This window comes from Oreochromis aureus, linkage group 4 (assembly GCF_013358895.1).
Source record: "Oreochromis aureus strain Israel breed Guangdong linkage group 4, ZZ_aureus, whole genome shotgun sequence".
NCBI lineage: Eukaryota > Metazoa > Chordata > Actinopteri > Cichliformes > Cichlidae > Oreochromis > Oreochromis aureus.
This window is the reverse complement of record NC_052945.1, coordinates 14557199-14577083: the sequence shown is the minus strand read 5'-3', so window position 1 is coordinate 14577083 and position 19885 is coordinate 14557199. Positions and strand designations below refer to the sequence as shown.

Below are 19885 nucleotides of genomic sequence, written 5' to 3'. Positions count from 1 at the left end.
TGAGGTACATTTCAAGGAAACGTGGCGCTCAACCCAATTGCAAGAAATTATGCACGAACATTTTGATTTAAACAGATCTGACAAATCAGGGTGAGCTCTGACTGAGAAACCAAAAACTTGTAACCCACAGCCCAAGCTATAAACTATACACTGCTTTCTTGTCTTTTTTTCCTCTCTCTCTCTGAAAAGGACTCTAATCTACAGGATGAACAACCTAACAAGTCCTAAACTACAGATGGAGACCAGATCTCATTAGCAGGAAGTTTACTGAGGGTCATAGATCAAGTTAGCACAAGTCTCTCATTCTCATACACTTTTGTATAATCACTTATTTTTGTAATCGGGGGAGTTGCCCCCTGCTGACCTACTAAGTTGGGGAGTTTTTGGTTTGTTTTTTATTTGACGTTTCAGACCAACCCATCTTTTACCTCCAGTCTATGGCTATGATGTATAAGAGATACCAGTCGGATGTATGGATGCCCAATCCCTTCTTGCTGTTTCCGTCCAGATTTCTGGGGCTTTCTGAGCAGACTTTGCATGTTCTTCCTGTGCTTGGGTGGGATTTCTCCTGAATTACAAAAATATGTCAACTGGTGATTCTCAGTTGGCTGCAGGTGTGAATGCAAGGTAGATGAAGCACGCAAGTACACAAAGTGCTGTGTGAATATGTGTGGCAAAGGCAATGTTGCTGCAGTATAGAGTGTTTTGAGTGGTTCAGCAGCTTCTTAATGCCAACAGCATATAATCACATAGCAGTAACCCAATGCATTTAGCCATGTAGAGATGGTCAAGATGACCTGCTGAGGAACAAAGTGAGCATCAGAATGAGGCAGAAATGAAGTTTAAGTGTAAGTTCAAAAAGGAAGATCTGTAGTCACTCATCTGTCTGTTTTCCTGTGTATTCAGCTGCTTTTCTGTTGTTTACAGGACTACCGCTTTCCTATGCTGTCAATCTCATTTTTGACATCAATACTCTAGTCCAATCAATTCTCGCCCGCCAAAAGCCTCGGCTTTGCATGGTTTAAATCTGTGCTCCCTGCCATTCTCCCTTTCAGACTCTCTTTGATGCAACCCACCTCCTCCCCATCTCCACTTCAGTTACCTCAGCCACAGCTCTATTCAAGCCTTAGTCTTCATCTTTACCACGACCAGCACATACAATTTGTGGGGGGTCCTGTCCTAATCCTGATTTAAGTAACTTTGAACATGGCATGTTGGGGTCAGACCAGGGGTCCAAGGTTCACAGAGAACGGTCAGAAAAACAGAAAATATTCATGAGGGGAAGAAGTAAGAGGAAAAGGACTGCTTCAAGCTGATAGGAAGGCAACAGTAATTCAAATAACCTCTTATTAGCTCCAGAGGAGCATCTTTAATTGCACAACATGTAGAACATGTTAGCAGATGGGCTACAGCAGCAGAAGACCACACCAGGTGTCACTTCTGCACCATGTTCACTTTATGCCACAAAGAACTATCGTTAGCAGCGGCCACTGAGTTTGTTCTACTCCATCTTTGTTTTTACTCTTGGAAAACAGGGATGAAGTTGCTCTGGTGAGCAGGCAAACCTAAGTTGAAGTTGAAGTCTATTCATTAGCTCAAAAGGAAGATTTATTTCCTTCTGGGAGCTAAAACAGACTGAATAACGCTCCAATAAACAGAGGATCACCTAAATCTGTTTTGCTTCTTGCATTACATTTAGTAATTTTCTCATAGTTTCACTGGACGTTGTATTTAATGAATTATATGAATAGTTGTATGCACACGTTACAGGGGGCGTCATATAAGCAGCAAGTTATAAAACCTAGCAGCAGGACATTCAGTAAACTTGAAGCTAAGTTAGAGCGTGACATCACATCTGGGATGGGAGGGGCCAGCATGTGCACCGGCTTTTCTGGAGAGCTACATAACAGCGGAGCAGCCAGGCATCGGCAGCACACACCTCTGAAACGGCAAAAAGGAAAGGACAAACAGAAAAGCAACAAGCTAAAAAAGAAAAAGAAAAAAGTAAGCTTGCGTCTGTCTAAAGCCTGCTTTCAAGTTGAGAGCTGGGAGGTGAGGCGAAGCCAGAGAAGAGACGAGAAAGGGAGGGAAGGAGAGCGGCAGGTAACGGAGTTGCTGCGGGCGCTTCGAGAAAGACATCCCCGGACAGAGACGCCTTCATCAGCCGCAGCAGCAGCAGCATCAGCACCACCGGGATGGAGGGGGAGAATTACGGTTTGTCCTCATCGCACTGTTTCACGCAGACTGTTTGGCATGTAGCAGACGCTTTGATCCAAAGCCTGACACTGCATGAGCGCATGCTTTTCAGCACTGCCGTAGCGTGTCCGTGTTCCTGCTGTGCCAAGAGATTAAAAAAAAAAAAAAAATGCAGCCCACTGAGCTATGTCCACACTACTGCCTGACTGTTTGGTGAAACTGTTAAAAATGACAACGTGTCACACTTCAAAGTAAGTCTTAGTCCGCAGCAGGCCTGTGTGCCGTGTTGTTTTCATCCTACACTTGCCCGTGTTTATGTAGTCTAAGCGCATACACAGGAACAGGAAGAAGGATGCAATCTAAAGCCAGCTTTAAAACAGGTGGTCTCTGTGGTATGCACACATATAAAAAGGTCGACGCAATTAATTATTTAGCATCTCACTGCAGCTATGACAGCAGGGTGACAGCTGTGAAAACGATAATAATAATAAAAAAATAACATTTTTAGACTCAAAAACAACAGCAGGGAGAAACAGAAAAGTTCCTGCTCTTTTGGGAGTTTACATGATCCGGACTGATTTATTTATAGGATATCAGGCTGGGATCTATTTTGAGGCTGACATAGTTTTTCTTTTTTTTTCTTTTTTTTTTTTACAGAATGCCTTCTTATACAACTACTTGTGTGGAAAAAAATGTGAGCCATATTTACTGGAAATTCAGCATCATGTCATGTCATCAAGTGTATGGTGACATCCCTGATGATGTCAGACCGGGATGAGCTAGCTGGTGGCTCAGCTTAGACTATGATAGAGCCTTCGTCTCAATTATTTAGTAGTTTAGCTTTTTTTTTTTTTTTTTTTAGTGAGCTTAATGCAGCTCAAAATAGAACCTCCAGCAATGGCCTCATTGCAAAAAATTCAACTGATGCTCTGCTGAAGGGAGCAGGAGAAGGAGGGGGATGATGCTTCTCATCTCTTTTCCAAAAATGAGGGGAAGTTTTAGTCTAATGGAAGTATCACAGCTCCTAGCAAAGGAGCAATTGCTATAAAGAGTCCATAGGTGGTGACTTTGGGTAGCCCGTGCAGGATGTTTTCCCGTCAGCCCCAGAACAGGATAATGATATGCCGTCACCGACTTCCTATTCGCAAAGGAGCTGAAAGAATCAGTTGGTGATTATGTAATTATCTGCTGAAGTGTGAGGCATAAGAGAAGAGACATGCTGAAGCACCCAGCGCATTCAGATAACACTCTCGCTGTCCCTGACACCTTCTTAGTCAAATCGACAGCTTGTGAATCTGAATGAAGAAGTGCAAAGCATATCATCTCCTCTGTGAGCAAGAAGACGGGAAGAAGATGGAAGTAAAAGTGCAGACGTCGTTTAATTTTGGCACAATTTTTTTTTTCCCCCACTGCAGTTTATTATTAGTCTGGACTTATATAACAAAACACAACATTCGTCTGCAGGCTGGCTATATTTCTAATGTAATTTGTATAATTTATTGCGTGGTGGCTTCGCCCGCGTAGCCGCCTTCTTTCATTTACAGCAGGATTATCATCGAACCAGGTTTCTGAACTGTGTTCCAGTGATGTTGCTAGGTGCTTGCGCCCTAAATCAACTACCTGGGGATTCATGAGGCGTGGCTGGGTTTCAAGACTTACTTAAAAGGCTTTGAGCTGCAGGGTGTCAAAATGTTTTTTTTCTTTTGTGTGCACCCCCTCCCATCTACTTGCACCTGTCAGCGCAGTTCGGTTTCTCTTTGCATAATAAAATGTGCACAAAGGAAACAGTGCAACTGCTCATAGGTGTGGTGCACTGGTGCTCTAGGGTGACAGGTATATGTGGTTGCTGTGGTTATGGGTGTCATCTTTCTCTCTGTCAGTTTGACCTCTCCTCTTTATCCGAGTGATTTCGTCTGAGAAACAGAGATGCTTCTGCTGGTCTAAATGCTGCGTGCGTGTATTTTTTCTTGTTTTCTCTTTGTAGTTTTTTTCCCCTTAAACTGTCACTCTTCAGCCATGTGACAGGTTTACTCCAGCTCTAAGCTCCTCTCATGTTCAAAGCATACTCACACTGTCACGGAAGCAGCAAACTCTCAGCGGGCTTATGCAGACACAACTTGTTCTTAATATAAAGAAATAAGTAGTTACATAAAAATCACACCAAAGATGCTACAGCTGTTCTACTTTCTTGATCATGTAAGATATAACTCCAGAAATAAGAAGCAAAATGAATTTAATGGTTTCTTTAATGTGATTAAATTTGCACCGATCAAAAAGAGATGCAGATGAAGAGAAGTGCTCAAAGCAGGACAAAGCTTTAAGGCAGCTTCACTCTGGTTGTATCAGCAGAGACGCTGGCTCTGCCCCCACTCAGCCAGTTGTTAGTCACCAGAGGTGATGCTATCATTAGACTGCCATGTAGGAGTTCCACCAACACAGATCAGGAAGCTTCCTGTAGATTTTATCTTCCACCTGGGAAATGATTTTATCAAAAAGAAAACAGGTTCACCTCCGTAGTTGTCTACTCATTTACTGACGACTGATTCACATCAGAATCGTGTAATCTGATGGGGAAGTTATTGGTTTTCTTGTTGTAATTTTTGCTCATGACTGTTGCACTCAGCCCACATAGATTTCATAGTTAGATTAAATCTGGGTCTGCTAACTCCAGAAGACTTGTAGCCTGCTTGGGGAGGTGAAAATAAGAGTTGTTGTTGCATGCAGTGTCCACATGATGGCATGCCATGCTCAAGGAAGTGGTTCATCTGGGGCCAGTTAAACGCAAAAGGCCTTCATGCTGTACATGGCAACACTCACAAGAAACCATATCAAAGCAAACTGCTTCAGTTGTTACGAACTGGCTCAAAAGCACAACATAAAGTGGAGACTGACACCAGATCTGGTTTTATTTGGTATTATTTTGATTGATTTAATAACTTCAGCTAAAAATGACAGCCCAGAGAGCATGAGGCCAAGAAGTGGCATCCATACTTTGTTGGATAAACACAATTAGCAATTAAGCCTTGACAACACCCAGACTCTTGCACCGTCACTATAAGACAAGTAGGGGTTGGATCGGGTGTGACAGAGTACAGTCGTTAGCCTCCTAGTGGTTTAATCACTTAGGAGTGGATGCATTAAATTATTTGTATAATTTTAAACTCTTTTGATTTGTGATGCCATCCTACTCTGGAAACTCATATTGCAGAAAAAGTGCAGTTTACTTTGTAATCAAGGCATTGCTGTAGATTTTTAGTTTACTCACATATTTGAGGGTCATTAGATATTTTCTCCCATTTGGGGTTCATGAGGAATCAATCAATGACTTAACATGTGCCTTTTTGACTAAAGCAATCTAAAGTGTGTTATATAACAAATCAGTATTAGCATTTAAATTGTGACAGTTTGGGCATCTTGGGGCTCTCTCTTTGAATGACTGTATTTGCAGCTTAATTGCGTGTTGCACTTCACGTCCTCATTAGTTCATAATAAACTGCAGTGCAAAATAATTAATTCAAATGAACTGTTGTCGATTTGGCTAATTGACTTTTATGAGTTTCATTAGAGCATTTAAAGTTTGCTCTGTGGACTAGAATAGCTCCATAAAAGTTCAGTGGAATACACGGATTTTAAAATTTTCAGTGTGTTTGTGTTGTGCTGTCGAGCGAGGGAGGAGGAATATGCATTTGGAAAAAAAAAAGAGGCGGAAGATTTGTGCTGACTTCACTGTGCCGTTCCTCTGGTGACAGAGCTGTTCTGTCTAGGTGATGTGCAGCTGCAGCATTCAAAGTACCCAGAACTGACTTTGCAGTTCATGCAGAGGTCAAGTTGAAGCACTGTGCCCTCAGATAATGAACTAGGCAGTGCTTGTTAGATCATAATGATTTCCATAACCATGAAGCACGTCTTACTTTATTGCATTCCTTATTGAGTCACCCCTATATTGCTTTTCAATGGAAACATGATTGACAGAGAGGGCGGAGTTGAAGGATTAATTAATGACTCACAGAGAAGGAGTAATTAAGGAGTGACTGACAAGTGGGGTAATGCAGAGTGGCAGGTGACACGAGTTCAAGAAGGAAGCTAATCGTTTGCATTTTGTTCCACGAGAGGAAGCGAGAATCTGAAACAGATCGTTGACGAGCACATTTTGTTGTTGTTGTTGTTGTTGTGAAAACCATGTGCGTTATACAGCCCCAAAATGCGATCGTGTCATTGCGAATAACCCTCACCGAGTGTGAGAATAATCTAATCAAAACAAATGGCTCACAGTGTTTGGCCCAGGAGCTAGTTATTTCTTCTATCCTGTTGCCAAGCAACAATGAAATCTTGCCTCTTTTTTTAATGCTTTTCAAGCCAAAAACCATGAGTGGCTAAAAGCAGCATAGGGTGGAGATGGAAATAAAAATCTGGAGTGGACAAAAAAAGCATACTGCTGTGTTTAATCTATTTATTTATTTTTGCCATAATTTCTATGAAACAACACTCTATCCCTTCTTCAAGCGACTTTTCAGATTGAACCAGTCGTACGCGGTTGCTGCAGCAGTCACAGATACATTAATATATTTTGTGTGCAGCCTGTCAAGAATTAGTATGTGAGGTAGCTAGTGGGAGAGAAAGAGAAAGGGAGAGAGAGGGAGCAGAGGAGGATAAGAGCGAGGCTCAGATACCAACGGAAAAGGGGAAGGGGGGAGAAAGCAGAAGTGATTTTAGCATCTGATAGCAAGTTGCACATTCTCAACAAAGGGGAAGAGAAAGTAGGTTAGTGTAAGACACTGGCTGAGGAGCGTCATCCAACTTGGGGTGGGGGGGATTAGGTGAAGCAAGGTGACACAGTGCAGGATCTTACAGTTGGAATCCTTCCATGGAGGGAACAGCTGGGAGCAAGGAGTGACAGGTGCACTGGGGAGACTGGGATCTTCACAACTTTTCTTTCACATCAGTCACAGTCATAAGGAGGGAGGAACTCAGGACGATACACAGCTGCAGTCTGAGACATACACTCAGATACGGAGATTAACACGCCGGAGCTATGGGGACAGTCAGTGAACTATGTGTGTCCAGTTTTCAGACCTTCTTGTGCCCTGCTGTGAAGCCACTCGAGGAAGCTCCAGGTAAAGTAAAAGTTGTTTTCAGGGACATCATTTTTCGTTTTGCTGGCTTTTGGCATGATTACTATAAACCTACAGTGTTGAAACTGTCACGGGCATTTGTTTTTTGAATGTGTTTTCAACCTGTGAGCGTGATCATGTGTGCTTCTGTGACCGCTGGCACGAACACATGACTAAACCAGCGATGAAAACAAACAGTCGGACAGAAATAGAAGGAGCTTCTCGAGGCTCAGGGAGGCTCTCATTTAGCACAGCTTAAACCTCTGCCCTGTGCGTGCACGCACACTAATAGAGCGTGAGCTAATGTTATTACTTACTCAGCTGATCTAATCTGCAGCAGGGCTGCCTCCATGTTCTTGATGACCTCACATTCCTTTTTCACACATGTACATAAAATCCTTATGTTGGCTGACAACATGTGAAATCTCAGCTTGCGAGCCAGACTTTCTCAGCTCTGCCAAAGACTTGTGTTTCCGTCATTTAACAAAGAGGACTGGCAGTGTTGTGCTTATTGGTGATCGCCTCCTAAAGCTGGGTAAAATGAATTTTCTGTGCTTCTCGGTTTAATTACACACAGAGAGACACAGATTAAGATGTTGGTTTCTTTAGAAGTTTGCTACTCACCATCTGGACAGCGATGGAGCTGATGTGTGTGTGTTTGTTGTTTTGGATTGGTTGTTAAGCGCCGCGATGACATTGCACCGCAGGATCGTGTGCAGGTTCCCATTGGGAGTGTTTAAACTGTGTGTTTGACGTGACTTAAAAAGCTTTGTTGGGTGGCAGGGAATCAGCTGACTTTGTGCGAAGCATGTGGAAGCGTTGCTGCCTCAGTCATTTCAAAATATCCACATCAGCACCAGGGCTCTGCCTGTCGATTTGGATATTCAACGGGGAAGTAATCTGGATTGTTCTGGTACTAAATGTGCTGACAGCAGACTTTTGCAGATTTTTTTTTTTTGTCAAGCCAACAGAACTGAATGGCATGTTGGGTGTTTCTAGTCACTTAGATAAAACACTGGCTTGTCATTTGTACATTCAGCCTTCCCTGCAATTTGTGGGCAGTATATTACCAAAGCTGCCAACTGCCTCCCTTGTGTCATGTTTTTTGATTAAACGGCAATAAAATGAAGTTTGTGTTGTGATGGCAACCGTTAAGAGTTTGGGCCACTTGTGATGTAATGACATTGGCTGATACTGTTAGTGTTGGTATTTCTGCTTTTAATGGTGAATCACAAATGACTCATGTGTGGCTCATCCAATTGTTGTCAGGCAAGTTCACATTGTGTCATCTAAGCTATTACTGTAAACCACTCCTGAAATAAGTGGTGGAATTATTTGATTTCTGTACTTGCGTACAAATTGCATCACATGTCGCTGTTATGACATGTCAGTAGGAAATATATTACTTTTATCTGGTGGCTTTACTCTCTTGCACACACAACATATAAAGCTCTTAAAAACTGTTTATACAAATGCAGCTTGACGGAAACTATAATTTATCTACTTACTCACTGGTCACATTGTCAGTTAAACCTTTCTAGTACTGGGTTACACTCCTTTTACCTTCACAGTTCAACGAGTTGCTTGAAACATTTCTCGGAGTTTTGGTCCATATTGAAATCATGGGATCGCAAAGTTGATGTAGATTTATCAGCTGCACATCCATGATGCACATCTCCCATTCCACTGCATCGCAAAGGTGCTCTATTGGAATGAGATCTGGTGATTGTGGAGTTCATTTGAATACAGTGAACTCAATGTCATGTTTAAGAAGTCAGTTGGAGATGATTTGAGTTTTGTGACACGAAGCCGCCATCAGCAAATGGTACAGTGTGGTCATAAAGGGGTGGACATGGTCAGCAGCAACAACACTCAGGTAGCCTCTGGTGTTTAAATGATGCTCTGTTGGTACCAAGTGGTCCAAAGTGTCCCGGACCATTAAACCCCAGTTGATGGAGCTACTACTACCTGCCTGAAAGAAGGCAGGATGGATCCATGTTTTCATGTTGTTTACTCTAACTCCTGACCGCACCACTCAAAGGTCGCAGTGGAAATGGAGACTCATTAGACCAAGCAACATTTTTCCAGCCTTCTGTTGTCCAAATATGGTGCCCATGCAAATTGTAGCCTCAGTTTTCTTTTTTTTTAGCTGAAAGGAGTATCACCCGGTGTGGTCTTCTGTTGTTGTGGCTTGAATCAGTCCATTCTTCTCTGACCTCTGACATCAGCAAGGCATTTTAACCAAGAGAACTGTCACTCGATAAATGGCTGTGCAGGAAAAACCAGCTATAATTAAAAAAAAATGAAATAATTAACCTTTCTTCTCCATTCTGATGCTCAATTTGAACTTCAGGAGGTCGTCTTGATGATGACTTCATGCCTTAATACAATGAGTTGATTGGCTGACTAGATATTTACATTAACAGGTGTACCTAAGAAAGTGGTTAATGAGTGTATTCTGCCCACAATAACTGTTTACATCAGATTTTCCTAATAAGACATGTTAATAATACTTAATGCTTTTATTTAAGAGGAGAATGCACGAGTATATCGAAATTAAACTGGTCTTATCTTTTGAAGAAGAAAAAAGAAATTACTTGCTTTCTTCTTAGTCTGTTCTCATGTAGTAATATCAGATCAAAGTAAATACAAACTTCTATTTTATTATTTATTTTCTTCAGTTCCGTTTTGCATCTAAATTACTGAGTCACACGCACACTGTTTTGCACCTTTCACAGTGTAATTGTTATTGTTAACCAAACGCTCACAGTGACAGTCACTGTGAGTCGGCATGCTTAAATAATCCTCATAGCCCACAGAACGACAGTGATCCCAAGTACTGTGTTGTTTATAGAAGAGATGATAGAAATTTTCTCTGAGTGATATCAGCACAGCTCCGTCAGCCATCTGTGCAGAGAGCCAGGTGTGCCCTGGATTTGCCGAGGCTCTCTGACGCGGAAATTACTCTCGTGGGCTCCAGGGACAGCTGAGGACACACTGATCTGTGCGAAAGCACAACAAGGCCGTCAGCAACAGCGTGTGTTTGAGAATATTTGCCCTATCAGCTTGTTATATATGAGACTGTAGTGATGGCAGTGGTTACCAGCCTTTTTTGGTTTGGGAGCCTTACACTGTACTGTTATCCACTTTAACAGTTTATTATTGATTATTAAAATGATGAGATATTTCACAAGTCAGATAAAATCAATAGTTTTTTTGAAGAAAAAAAAGGTACAATGAACAACATCGAGAACCACTGAAGGTGGAGCTCTTTTTGAGCTGGAGCTATAACTACTCTCATTGGCCACTTCATTAGGTACACCTTTTCAGCTGTTTGTTAACACAAATATCTAATCAGCCAATCTCATGGCAGCCACTCAGTGCATATAGGCCCTGTTTCAGGCAGGCAGCAGTGTAATGGTACAAAATTTTCTTGGTACGCGTTGGAGGACTTAGTACTAGTTGAGCATCTTTTAAATACCGCAGCCTAGCAACACAAGTAATGTTCCCCATCCATGTCCATCCATGACCACAGCGTACCCACCTTCTGATGGCTGCTTCCAATAGGATAACGCGCAATCATGTACCGTTCACTGTAATCAACTGGCCTCCACAGTCACCAGATCTCAGTCTAATAGAGCACCCGGGGGATGTGGTGGACAGGATATTCTCAGCCGACAAATCTGCAGCAACCACGTGATGCTATCATATCTATATGGATTAATATCTGTGAGGAGTGTTTCCAGTGTTTGTTAAATCTGTGCCAAAAGGAAATAAAGCATTTCTGAAAGCAAAAGCATGGGTTGCACAGAGTACCCAATAAAGTGTCCTGTGAGTGTTTATGCTGAATGAGTTTGACAGTGAGAAGTCTGACAGGAAGTTCCTTCAGGGAAGAGTGTATGAAAACATAGACAGACGCACAAAACCTAAGCTCGGGGAACTAAGTGGGTTCCTTTTGGTGTTATGGGAGGATTTGTCTCAAGATATTTTTTTATTACTTGATAAATGCTCCAGGAAAGAACAAGCAAAGGGTAGGACAGTAAAGAATTGATGTCCATAATTGTGCTGTTTTGGCTATATCTGACATGGCCATCAGTTTTCATCTTTAACGGCAACTGCTTAGCAGCAGGCACCTGCTGCCCTTCATCTTTTAGTTTTTATGACTCAGAATCCTGTCTATAAAGAGCAAAATGTATATTTAGTCATTTCTCTGGAGTGCTTATTAGTCAAACTCATGAATTTTTCAGCAAAGATAAGCAGTCGCTTTGTCACCGTGTGCTATCTCTTGTTCGGGTCACCATGTAAATGTAAAAACTTTGTGCGGTGCAGAACGCTGCACGACTAGCATGAGATGAGTACGTTTTTTTATGCAAACAGGTTCTCAACTGTCATGTTTTATGAGAAGCTCTCGAAATTTCGCATGCTCCTCCTAAAACAGTTTCTGGCAGCAGTATTACTGCGTGTAGGTGGGTCCTGCTGTAAGCTGTATAGAGTTCTGTATTTTAATTGCAAATTGATTGGCCGCCCACAGAGTTCTCTCTGACACGCAAACATCAGAAAAATAGCACCAGAGTTAGATGTATTCTGCTATTTTTTTTTTTTTTTTTGCACATGACTCATGTCAGTAATTAATCGTCCAGGCCTAAATTCCATCTAACCCAGAAAATTACAGGGTGCATAGAACCAAAGGTCTCATTACCTGTGATTGCACCTGTAAGAGGAAAGCAGTGGTTTCAAAATCAACTTGTGCAGTGACTCATGCTCGAGCCATCACTCGAGCCATGTCTAATGCCAAAGAATATTTGCCGTGCAGGTTGTAATTGTCGTGGTTGCAGAAGCATTTTTCATGCCTTGTTTCAAGCTCGTCTGTGGATATTAACCTCCTGTTTCTCAATAAACCTCCTGTTGGCATGTTGTTTTGTAAGTTAGAAAAAAACAACATGACTCTGTACAGTGACCCAACTTCCTGTAACTGCCTGCTACCAATAGAGATTTGGCAATATGACGCAGTGTAGTTAATTTTGAAATGCTTTTGGTTGAAATCATTGCTGTTTGATAGTAAAGATAAATTTCTCTAAAAATTTTCCTTTGTGGGGCTTTTTCTCCCCTCCTGCAGCTGTAATTAATACAACTGATCAGCAGGAGTCACTCTTGGTACCTTTTCTCTTAAGAAGGATGGGAATTATTTTCTCTCACAGAGCAATTTTCCATGTAATTCAGGCTATTTAAAGCCTAAAATAAAGATGTATTTTTAGTTCAGGAGCTGCCAGGATATTGTTTTGACTCTGTGGTTTCACTTATAATAGCCCCGGCACACCCACAACCGATTTTACACATATACACACACACAGAAATACAAAAAGCAAAACATTAGTTTGCTTGCCAACTTCTCAGTTTTTGAAGACTTTTTAAGATGTTTGAAAACGTATTGCATCAGTGTTTCTTGGATTAGGAGGCTATATTTTTATGGCAAGCCTGCCTTATAAACTACGTTTTTGGTTTTGGGGCTCTTCCAGGGAGTAGCAAATTGTATTTTTTGTGGAGTGTTTTGGAGCTGGTCAGACATAAAATAAAGTTCGCCCTCTGGTGGAATTATCTTGACGATCGTTTTCTTTCACATCCTGTAACTTTCAGTCATATTTTGAAATCACTACTTATGCAAACTTTATATGGTGTCGCTGAATATTAAAAACCTGGTAGTGACCTGCACATCAGTAATGAGTGTTAATGACTGAAGTCAAAACATTTGATCATGTGTTCAGATATCATTACACTCAGCTGAGGGCACCTTTAAAACCACAAGCTTTTTTGAGACTCGCACTTGCAATCACACTTTAATCCACATTCTCAACATAGCACCGTAAGACTGAACAACAGCTATTCATAATACGAGCCAGACTTGTGTGAGGTCAGAACATTCTCAGAGGTTAGAGAGCTACTTTCAGCTTATGTAGACTTAGAGGGTTGCAGTGATACCAGCAAGCTGTCAGAAAAAGCTTTGTCCTGGTTTTCCTTCTATGAGGGAAAAGTAATACAACAGCATGGCTACAAATCCAACACAGCCTGATTTATATATAATGTGTCACATAAGCTCTGTGATGTGTGTCCTGCATGTACATTCTGCAAAATGCTGCATAAAATGTAATCTTATGCCTGTGGCAATAACACATGCATGGGATATATAGAAGTTATAAATAATTAAGCAGTGTTAAAGTAAATGTTTACCTTTGCTGTAGCAGCACTGTTACAGACACCATGCAGTTTCTTGGACAAAGCCAACAACTTCACACAAACTTACTGACAGGAAGAAAAAATAATAGTGTCTTGTGGTCTTCATACATACATGCTCTAAATAATATATTAATAAAATTGTAATAAAAAGATATCCTCAGTAATTACATGCAAAAAATACATTCTGGAAAAAGTAAAAAGACGTGGATTTCTAAACAAAGGCTGGAGAGTTGTTAAACATCCCTTATAAAAAACTTATGTGTCATATCACCAACATCAATTCATATAAATCTTATTGCATTTGCTGGAAAATAATATTGTGTTACACAGGTAAACCTAGATTCCCCATCTGGTTGTGGCTGACCCCATAGTTGAGACTTTTAAAGGTCATAGTTAAAGGTTTTGCGGTAATGGTATTTTAATTTTAAAACTGAAAAAAAGAACTAACATCCTACAGATTCTAAGATGAGCAGACCTTTGACTGTTTGAGGAATTTCTCTTTTCCTTTGAAACTCAAAATCTGCTGCACCTTTTAGCACAGTCTTTATGCTTTTTTGGTCTTGATTTATAGTTCACATAAATCCTCCATTTATCTGCTGATCCGTTCTACTTTAGCTCGTTCAGGAAGCTGTGGATAACTGTAATCTTCATGCGTCTATGTCATCTCATAATCTTTTCATTTAAAGGTCAGGCAGCTGCCTGAGTGCTCTTGTTCTGGGTCCTTGAGCACAGATTTACAGCATTGCTTGGGGGAATGGATGCACTTATAACAATGAATTGAAACTTTGTGTGCACGGGGGTCACTGCACACAGGCTGCATTGTCAGCTGTTGAGTTTGCGCGACACAGCTGAGGCATTCATGGGTCACAGAATGAAGTTGAGATCCCCCCTAAATGAAGATTCAGTGCAGACTGTAGCACTTTACCGTAGTCTTCTTAGTAGCTGGGTCCTGATTCCTGGGTCGGTGCTCAGTATCTTTTTAAAATGCAGCTGGACAGCTCATGCACATTTTTCTACCGTACATCAGATAAGCAAAGCGAAACAGATGAGCTGTTTTCTCTCCTTACCTGGCCTCTTTCATTGGCTGTGAGTGTAGCATTCCTCTTGGCTCTCAGGTATTCATCAACAGGCAAGGACAGGCTCAATCCTCTGCTATCTGACAGCAGTATGGCTGTGCAGGTGTTATACAAACAGAAGACTGATTTATTCACTTTCAACAGGGGACTGTAAATCCCTCATAGTTTTCCCTAAAATATGCCACCAAGAAATGTCTCTCTACTAGGAAAAAACGACCTTTCAACAGACCTTTGATCAGCCTTTGATCACAGGGGGGAAAAGGTGAATGCAATGTATAATGACATGACATCAAAACTCTAAAGCTGCATTAGGCACAAACATTCTGGTGAGTATCACCAAGATGTAGCCAAACCTGTTTCATCGCTACTGGTAGGCCCCTGCATTGTTGTGGTGTAATCATAAGAGTGCAATGAAAATCAGCTGTTTTTCAGAATCACTCAATCATCCCTAATAATAATAATAATAATAATGATAACAACAACAAAAAAGATTTTACAGGATAATGTGGGGAAATAAACCATTAAAGCACTACACTGAAACATTTTGATTTATTTGTTTATTTATTGCACTTATTTCATGTGGGAATAGGCTGTGCAGCTAGGTTGAACATTCAACAGGTGTTCACAAGTGTTCGTATTTGCAGGTGTTGTTGCTATTTTCTAAAGAACGGTTTAACATTTGTTTCTGAGGTAAACGTCTGACTGCACACACACGTCTACTCTCGGCGGATGTGGTGAATCAAAAGCCTTAAAAAGAGCAAGATCAGCAGCAGTAAACTGCTCTGCCTCGGTGAGTCAATTACTCGCTCCCTGCCCCCACTCAAACCCCAGCAACACATGTGTGTGTGTGTGTGTGTGTGTGGGAGAGAGCCAAGGCAACAGGGTGGCAACACAGTGGGGCAGACGCGTCATAGGGCACGTTCGCTACGCTCTAATCAGTTTGCATAATCAGGAGACAGAGATAGGCAACGAATTCCTTTCAAAATAAGAGTCTCACTAACAATAATAAAGTCCAGTATATGACAACTACTCACACCTACCTTACTTTTTGTAAGTAAGTAAAATGTATTTATATAGCACTTTTCACAGATAAAAACAAAGTGCTTCACAGTAAAGAGAAAGAAAATGAAAAAGAATGGAAATACAACAACAATGTAAAACAGTAAAATACAACATAAAACAACAAATTAGTTGAAAGCTTGTCTATATAAAAATGTCTTCAGCTGCTTTTTAAAAGAATCAATGGAGTCTGTACAGCATAAAACCAGTGGAAGAGAATTCCACAACCTTGGTGCCACTGCCTGAAAGGCCCGATCACCATGAGTTTTAAATCCAGTGCGTGGGGCCAACAGCAGTCTCTGAGCTGATGACCTTAGAGCTTGGAAAGATGAATGTGGTTTCAGCAGGTCAGATATATATGGGGAACTTGACCATGTAGGGCCCTGAAGGTCAAAACTAAAATTTTAAAATGAAACCTAAAACTTACAGGCAACCAGTGAAGGGAGGCCAAAACTGGAGCGACATGAGATCTTCTGTTGGTGCCTGTTAAGAGTCGTGCTGCAGCATTCTGCACAGTCTGAAGACGATGCGAAGCTGATTTGTTAAAACAAGTAACCATTTGCAGTAATCCAAACGGGAAGTCGTTTATGCTGAAGAACTGAATCATTTAAAAATGAACTATGTACTTATATATTTATATGCACATGTATATATTTATATATTTGTTTATTTTTTCTCACCTACTCACTGGCATCATAAAGAAACAAATCAAAACTGTTGTATAAAACATAAGCCTGTAGGATCCTGCAGGATAAGCCCAATTTAAAAAAAAAAAAAAAAAAGAAAGTTATGTGCTGAAAGTTATGGTCTGATTATACCAGCACTAACACATATGCAAACAAGAGTTTTGAGCTCTGCAAATTGGTATATTTCTCCAAGTTTATGTGGCAACGCTGCAGGGCAATTCCAAACTAATAACTGACAGTTATTCTTTGAAATGATTTGGATGTGAGGATGACCGGGATTTAGCCAGTTGAAGGCTTGTTTGGCTGCCACAATGTCTTGAGTCAGTCTCATTATACACCTCTATATTCAAAACAATGTAAAGTTCTTGTAATTTAAGAGTAGTGTTTTCTTGAATTTTATTAAGTTTTGTACTGTCCTGAAGATAATTGGTTTGGCTAATGGTGCCTTTATCGCAGAAATCACAGAAAGAGTCGAAACAACAAAAATTAGTCACTATGTAATCCAAATAAAGTTTTTTCTAAACATTCTTTAAGACGTGTTTTAATTTGAAAGGCACAACCGGAAGCGCTCCTCTGTGCTGCGCCTGCTCCGCTTGCGTTTTTCTCGCTCTCAGGACGAAAAGCTGGTTGGTCAAAGTCCGTCACTTCAAACCACTCCCTTGAGTCGTGGACCGAAACAGTCTTGGATTAGGTTAGAAGTCAATCCTCGGAGTAACTTTTAACTCGCCAATTGAGAGTTGAAAGGTCAATAAAGTTGTCGTTAATAGTATTTGGGGAAAGGTTTGACTCGCGGAAATCTTCTAGAAACTTTTCAGACTCGAAAGCTTGAGGCGCAGACATCATGGTGTTAAAGTCGGAAGACGGCGTAGGTGAGTGAACTACTCAGGGAGAGGCGTTTTACTTCGTGTGAAAGTCATTTAAATGGCACCACATGGCCTTTAAAATATACATATATATATATCGGAGATAATAAGTTGACTGTATGAAAATGGAAAATCTCAGTGGACTGTAAATGTCCTTGGCCTTATTGACATTGTTTATTCTCCTATTTGTAGCTTTGCTGCTTGTGTAAGCGCAGCACTTTTTCTCCGCCTTATATAGCAAAAAAAAAAAAAAAAAAAAAGACAAATTAAAAAACATATATATGTATACATACATATGTATATATCATTTGGGGGTTTCTTTTAGTCTATTTTTGTTTATCCATATTGTATTGACTGATCCAGTTCTACAAAATTCAGCACATTATCACATATTTGTACAGTGAATCAAAGAGCTGGCTGTATTTTCACATTTAGATTTGAGCAGTGCTGGTGTCAACATGCTCAAACACTTTAGTAGTAACACTCTGTAGACTTAATGCAGACTCTAACACGGTCAGAGTAAATATCGTCGGTGTCATTTTTCACTGAATACTCAGCAACAGGTGTGAGACCGTGCGCTCCTCCAACAAGCTTTACATGAGTCATACTTCATCATTCCAGCCTTTGGATGGCCCACCTTTAGTTGAAATTATGCCAGAGAAGCCTTGCTAACTGTTGCAAATTAGTTTTGTGACTGTAATTCCTTTACATCAGTTTGATGATGTGCAGTCATAATGAGCCAGTGTGCAGCCTTTGGTGTGAGACAGAAAGCCTTTGTTGCTGAGCATCATTCTTTCATCTTTTCTCTTTGACTTGGTTAGCCTGGCAGCATTAATCAGGAACTTTGCCTTGCGTCACTATTAATCCTGTTAGAGAACAGTGGCTGATCCTGTTATATGCTGCTGCTCCTTTATTGTTCTTGGGAACTTGCACACTTTCCCCCCCTCTCTCTTTTCCTTCCATAGCCTTGGCTGAACCTGGCTGGCACACACAGCTGCATTGTTTTTTGGAGGCAGCGAGATGAGAGAGAGGTCCATTCGATTCCTTTTGAGTCCATTTGTCTCTGCCACTTAGCGGTGGGTGGTCTGGGAAATTAAAGTAGTTGTCACTAATGGTTCCCTAATGAGTGGCGCTGAGAGCTCTAATGGGGCTTCTGGTACATTGTACCCTCCCTGGCACTAATGCCCCCGTGGTTTGATAATCGTCATCATCTCGCCATAATCATATTTTAGCTCTCTTTCTGCATCAGTTGCAGCGCTCCTTTCCGCATCAGTTGCAGCGCTCCTTTCCACTCAGACCATCGTTCACTCTGTGTTGTTGGTGCTGAAATGGAAAATGTGTTTAGAGCAGAGAGCACTAGTGAGGTGTTGTTGAAAGTCTAATGTTTGGTAGCTCAGCAGCACTTGGTTGGCTGTTTTTGCTGATGTTGTTAGTGATCTCGCAACCGAAAGAGGAGAGAAAATGAAGGGTGTGCAGATTTTAAACTATGACCTGTCACATGAATATTGGAATGGTTTCATGAGAGACTGTGCTGAACAAACATTTTTTTTTTCTTTCTAATTAGTCAAGGCAAAGGAAAAAAAATATTTGTTTTGGAGGAGCCTAATTAAATAGGCGGAATGGGAAAAATGTGGAGAGGTTGGAGCCAACTGTTGATTGTCATTTACCTGCATTGTTATTATGGCCAACTACAACTGACTCTCTAGTTGGACCTGGGCTTGGTCTTCATGTGACATCATGTGACGCACATCATGATTTCGTAACGTCATGATGGCTAGTTATGATTAGTTGGGGAAGTGTGTCATGTCTTGCGGCCAGGTCATTATTTGGTCTCAATCCCAGATAAAAGAAGTCCAAGTCTTTCTGGCCAAGCATTTCAGCTATCATAGTTTACATTTATTGATCATAAATTCAGCTCCTTTTAAAAAATTCGCAGATTAATCAAGAAAAGTATTGTGGTTCTAGTCCACATTTCGTGACGTCTTGTCATGATGCTGCCTGTCAGAATAACAGGAGGTTGTGAGGACAGAGTGCAGATAAGGGTGTAGCAAGACTTTAGCTGCTGTTTTCACTTCCTTCTCAGTTTCTCAGAAAGAAACGTGTGAAGTTCTTTTTTTTTTTTTCTTTATTCTTTCTCTAGGAGTGGAAATCACACTGCAATCTCAAAGCTTAGCAGTTTGTTATTCCTCGCCTCTCTCAAAGTTACTGACACTCAGCTTCGTCTGCAACAGGTAGAGACATGTCTGGAGTTTCTGTCTTATTACGGGAAGGGGAAAAAAAAAGTCTGACTCCTGCTGGTAATGTGAAAGAATCCAAAATGGCGGCTGGGAGGAACTTTTTGATAGATGCCTTTTTAAAGGAGTATGCTGATTTGCCAATTAAGCAGCTGTGCAGCAGCTCAGGGTTTGAGCTGTGACTGAGCTGTGCTTACTTGGTCTACTCCTGGTGTTTCTCCACTGTTCAGAGCACAGTGAACCATCATGGTGAGCTGAAAGTTAGGAAGGAGAAAGAATGCCTATTTTATTCCCTTCCCAACAGGATGGGAGGGTTTCACTGCAGTTTTCACTCCTCCGCCGATCTGTTAGAGCAGCTCACAAACAGGAAACTGAGGGTTTGATGATATGTTTGACAGGAAGAGGCATCCCGCAATTTGTGTGATGGGT

General features: G+C 41.1%; 1 protein-coding gene across 4 annotated transcripts in view; it reads left to right on the top strand.

The window, feature by feature from the left end:
- The first annotated feature begins 1953 nt into the window (after positions 1 to 1953).
- Positions 1954 to 19885, top strand: part of cyth1a (cytohesin 1a) — a 41258-nt gene continuing 23326 nt past the window's right edge. The window contains exon 1 of one of the 4 annotated variants that reach the window (XM_031746073.2): positions 1954 to 2214. In XM_031746073.2, coding sequence (XP_031601933.1) covers positions 2196 to 2214 — 19 coding nt within the window. In that variant the 5' untranslated portion in view covers positions 1954 to 2195. Of the gene's footprint in view, positions 2215 to 6993; positions 7311 to 16969; positions 17229 to 19885 lie in introns of those variants that run through there. The other 3 variants (XM_039610908.1, XM_031746071.2, XM_031746072.2) reach the window with 3 other exon arrangements.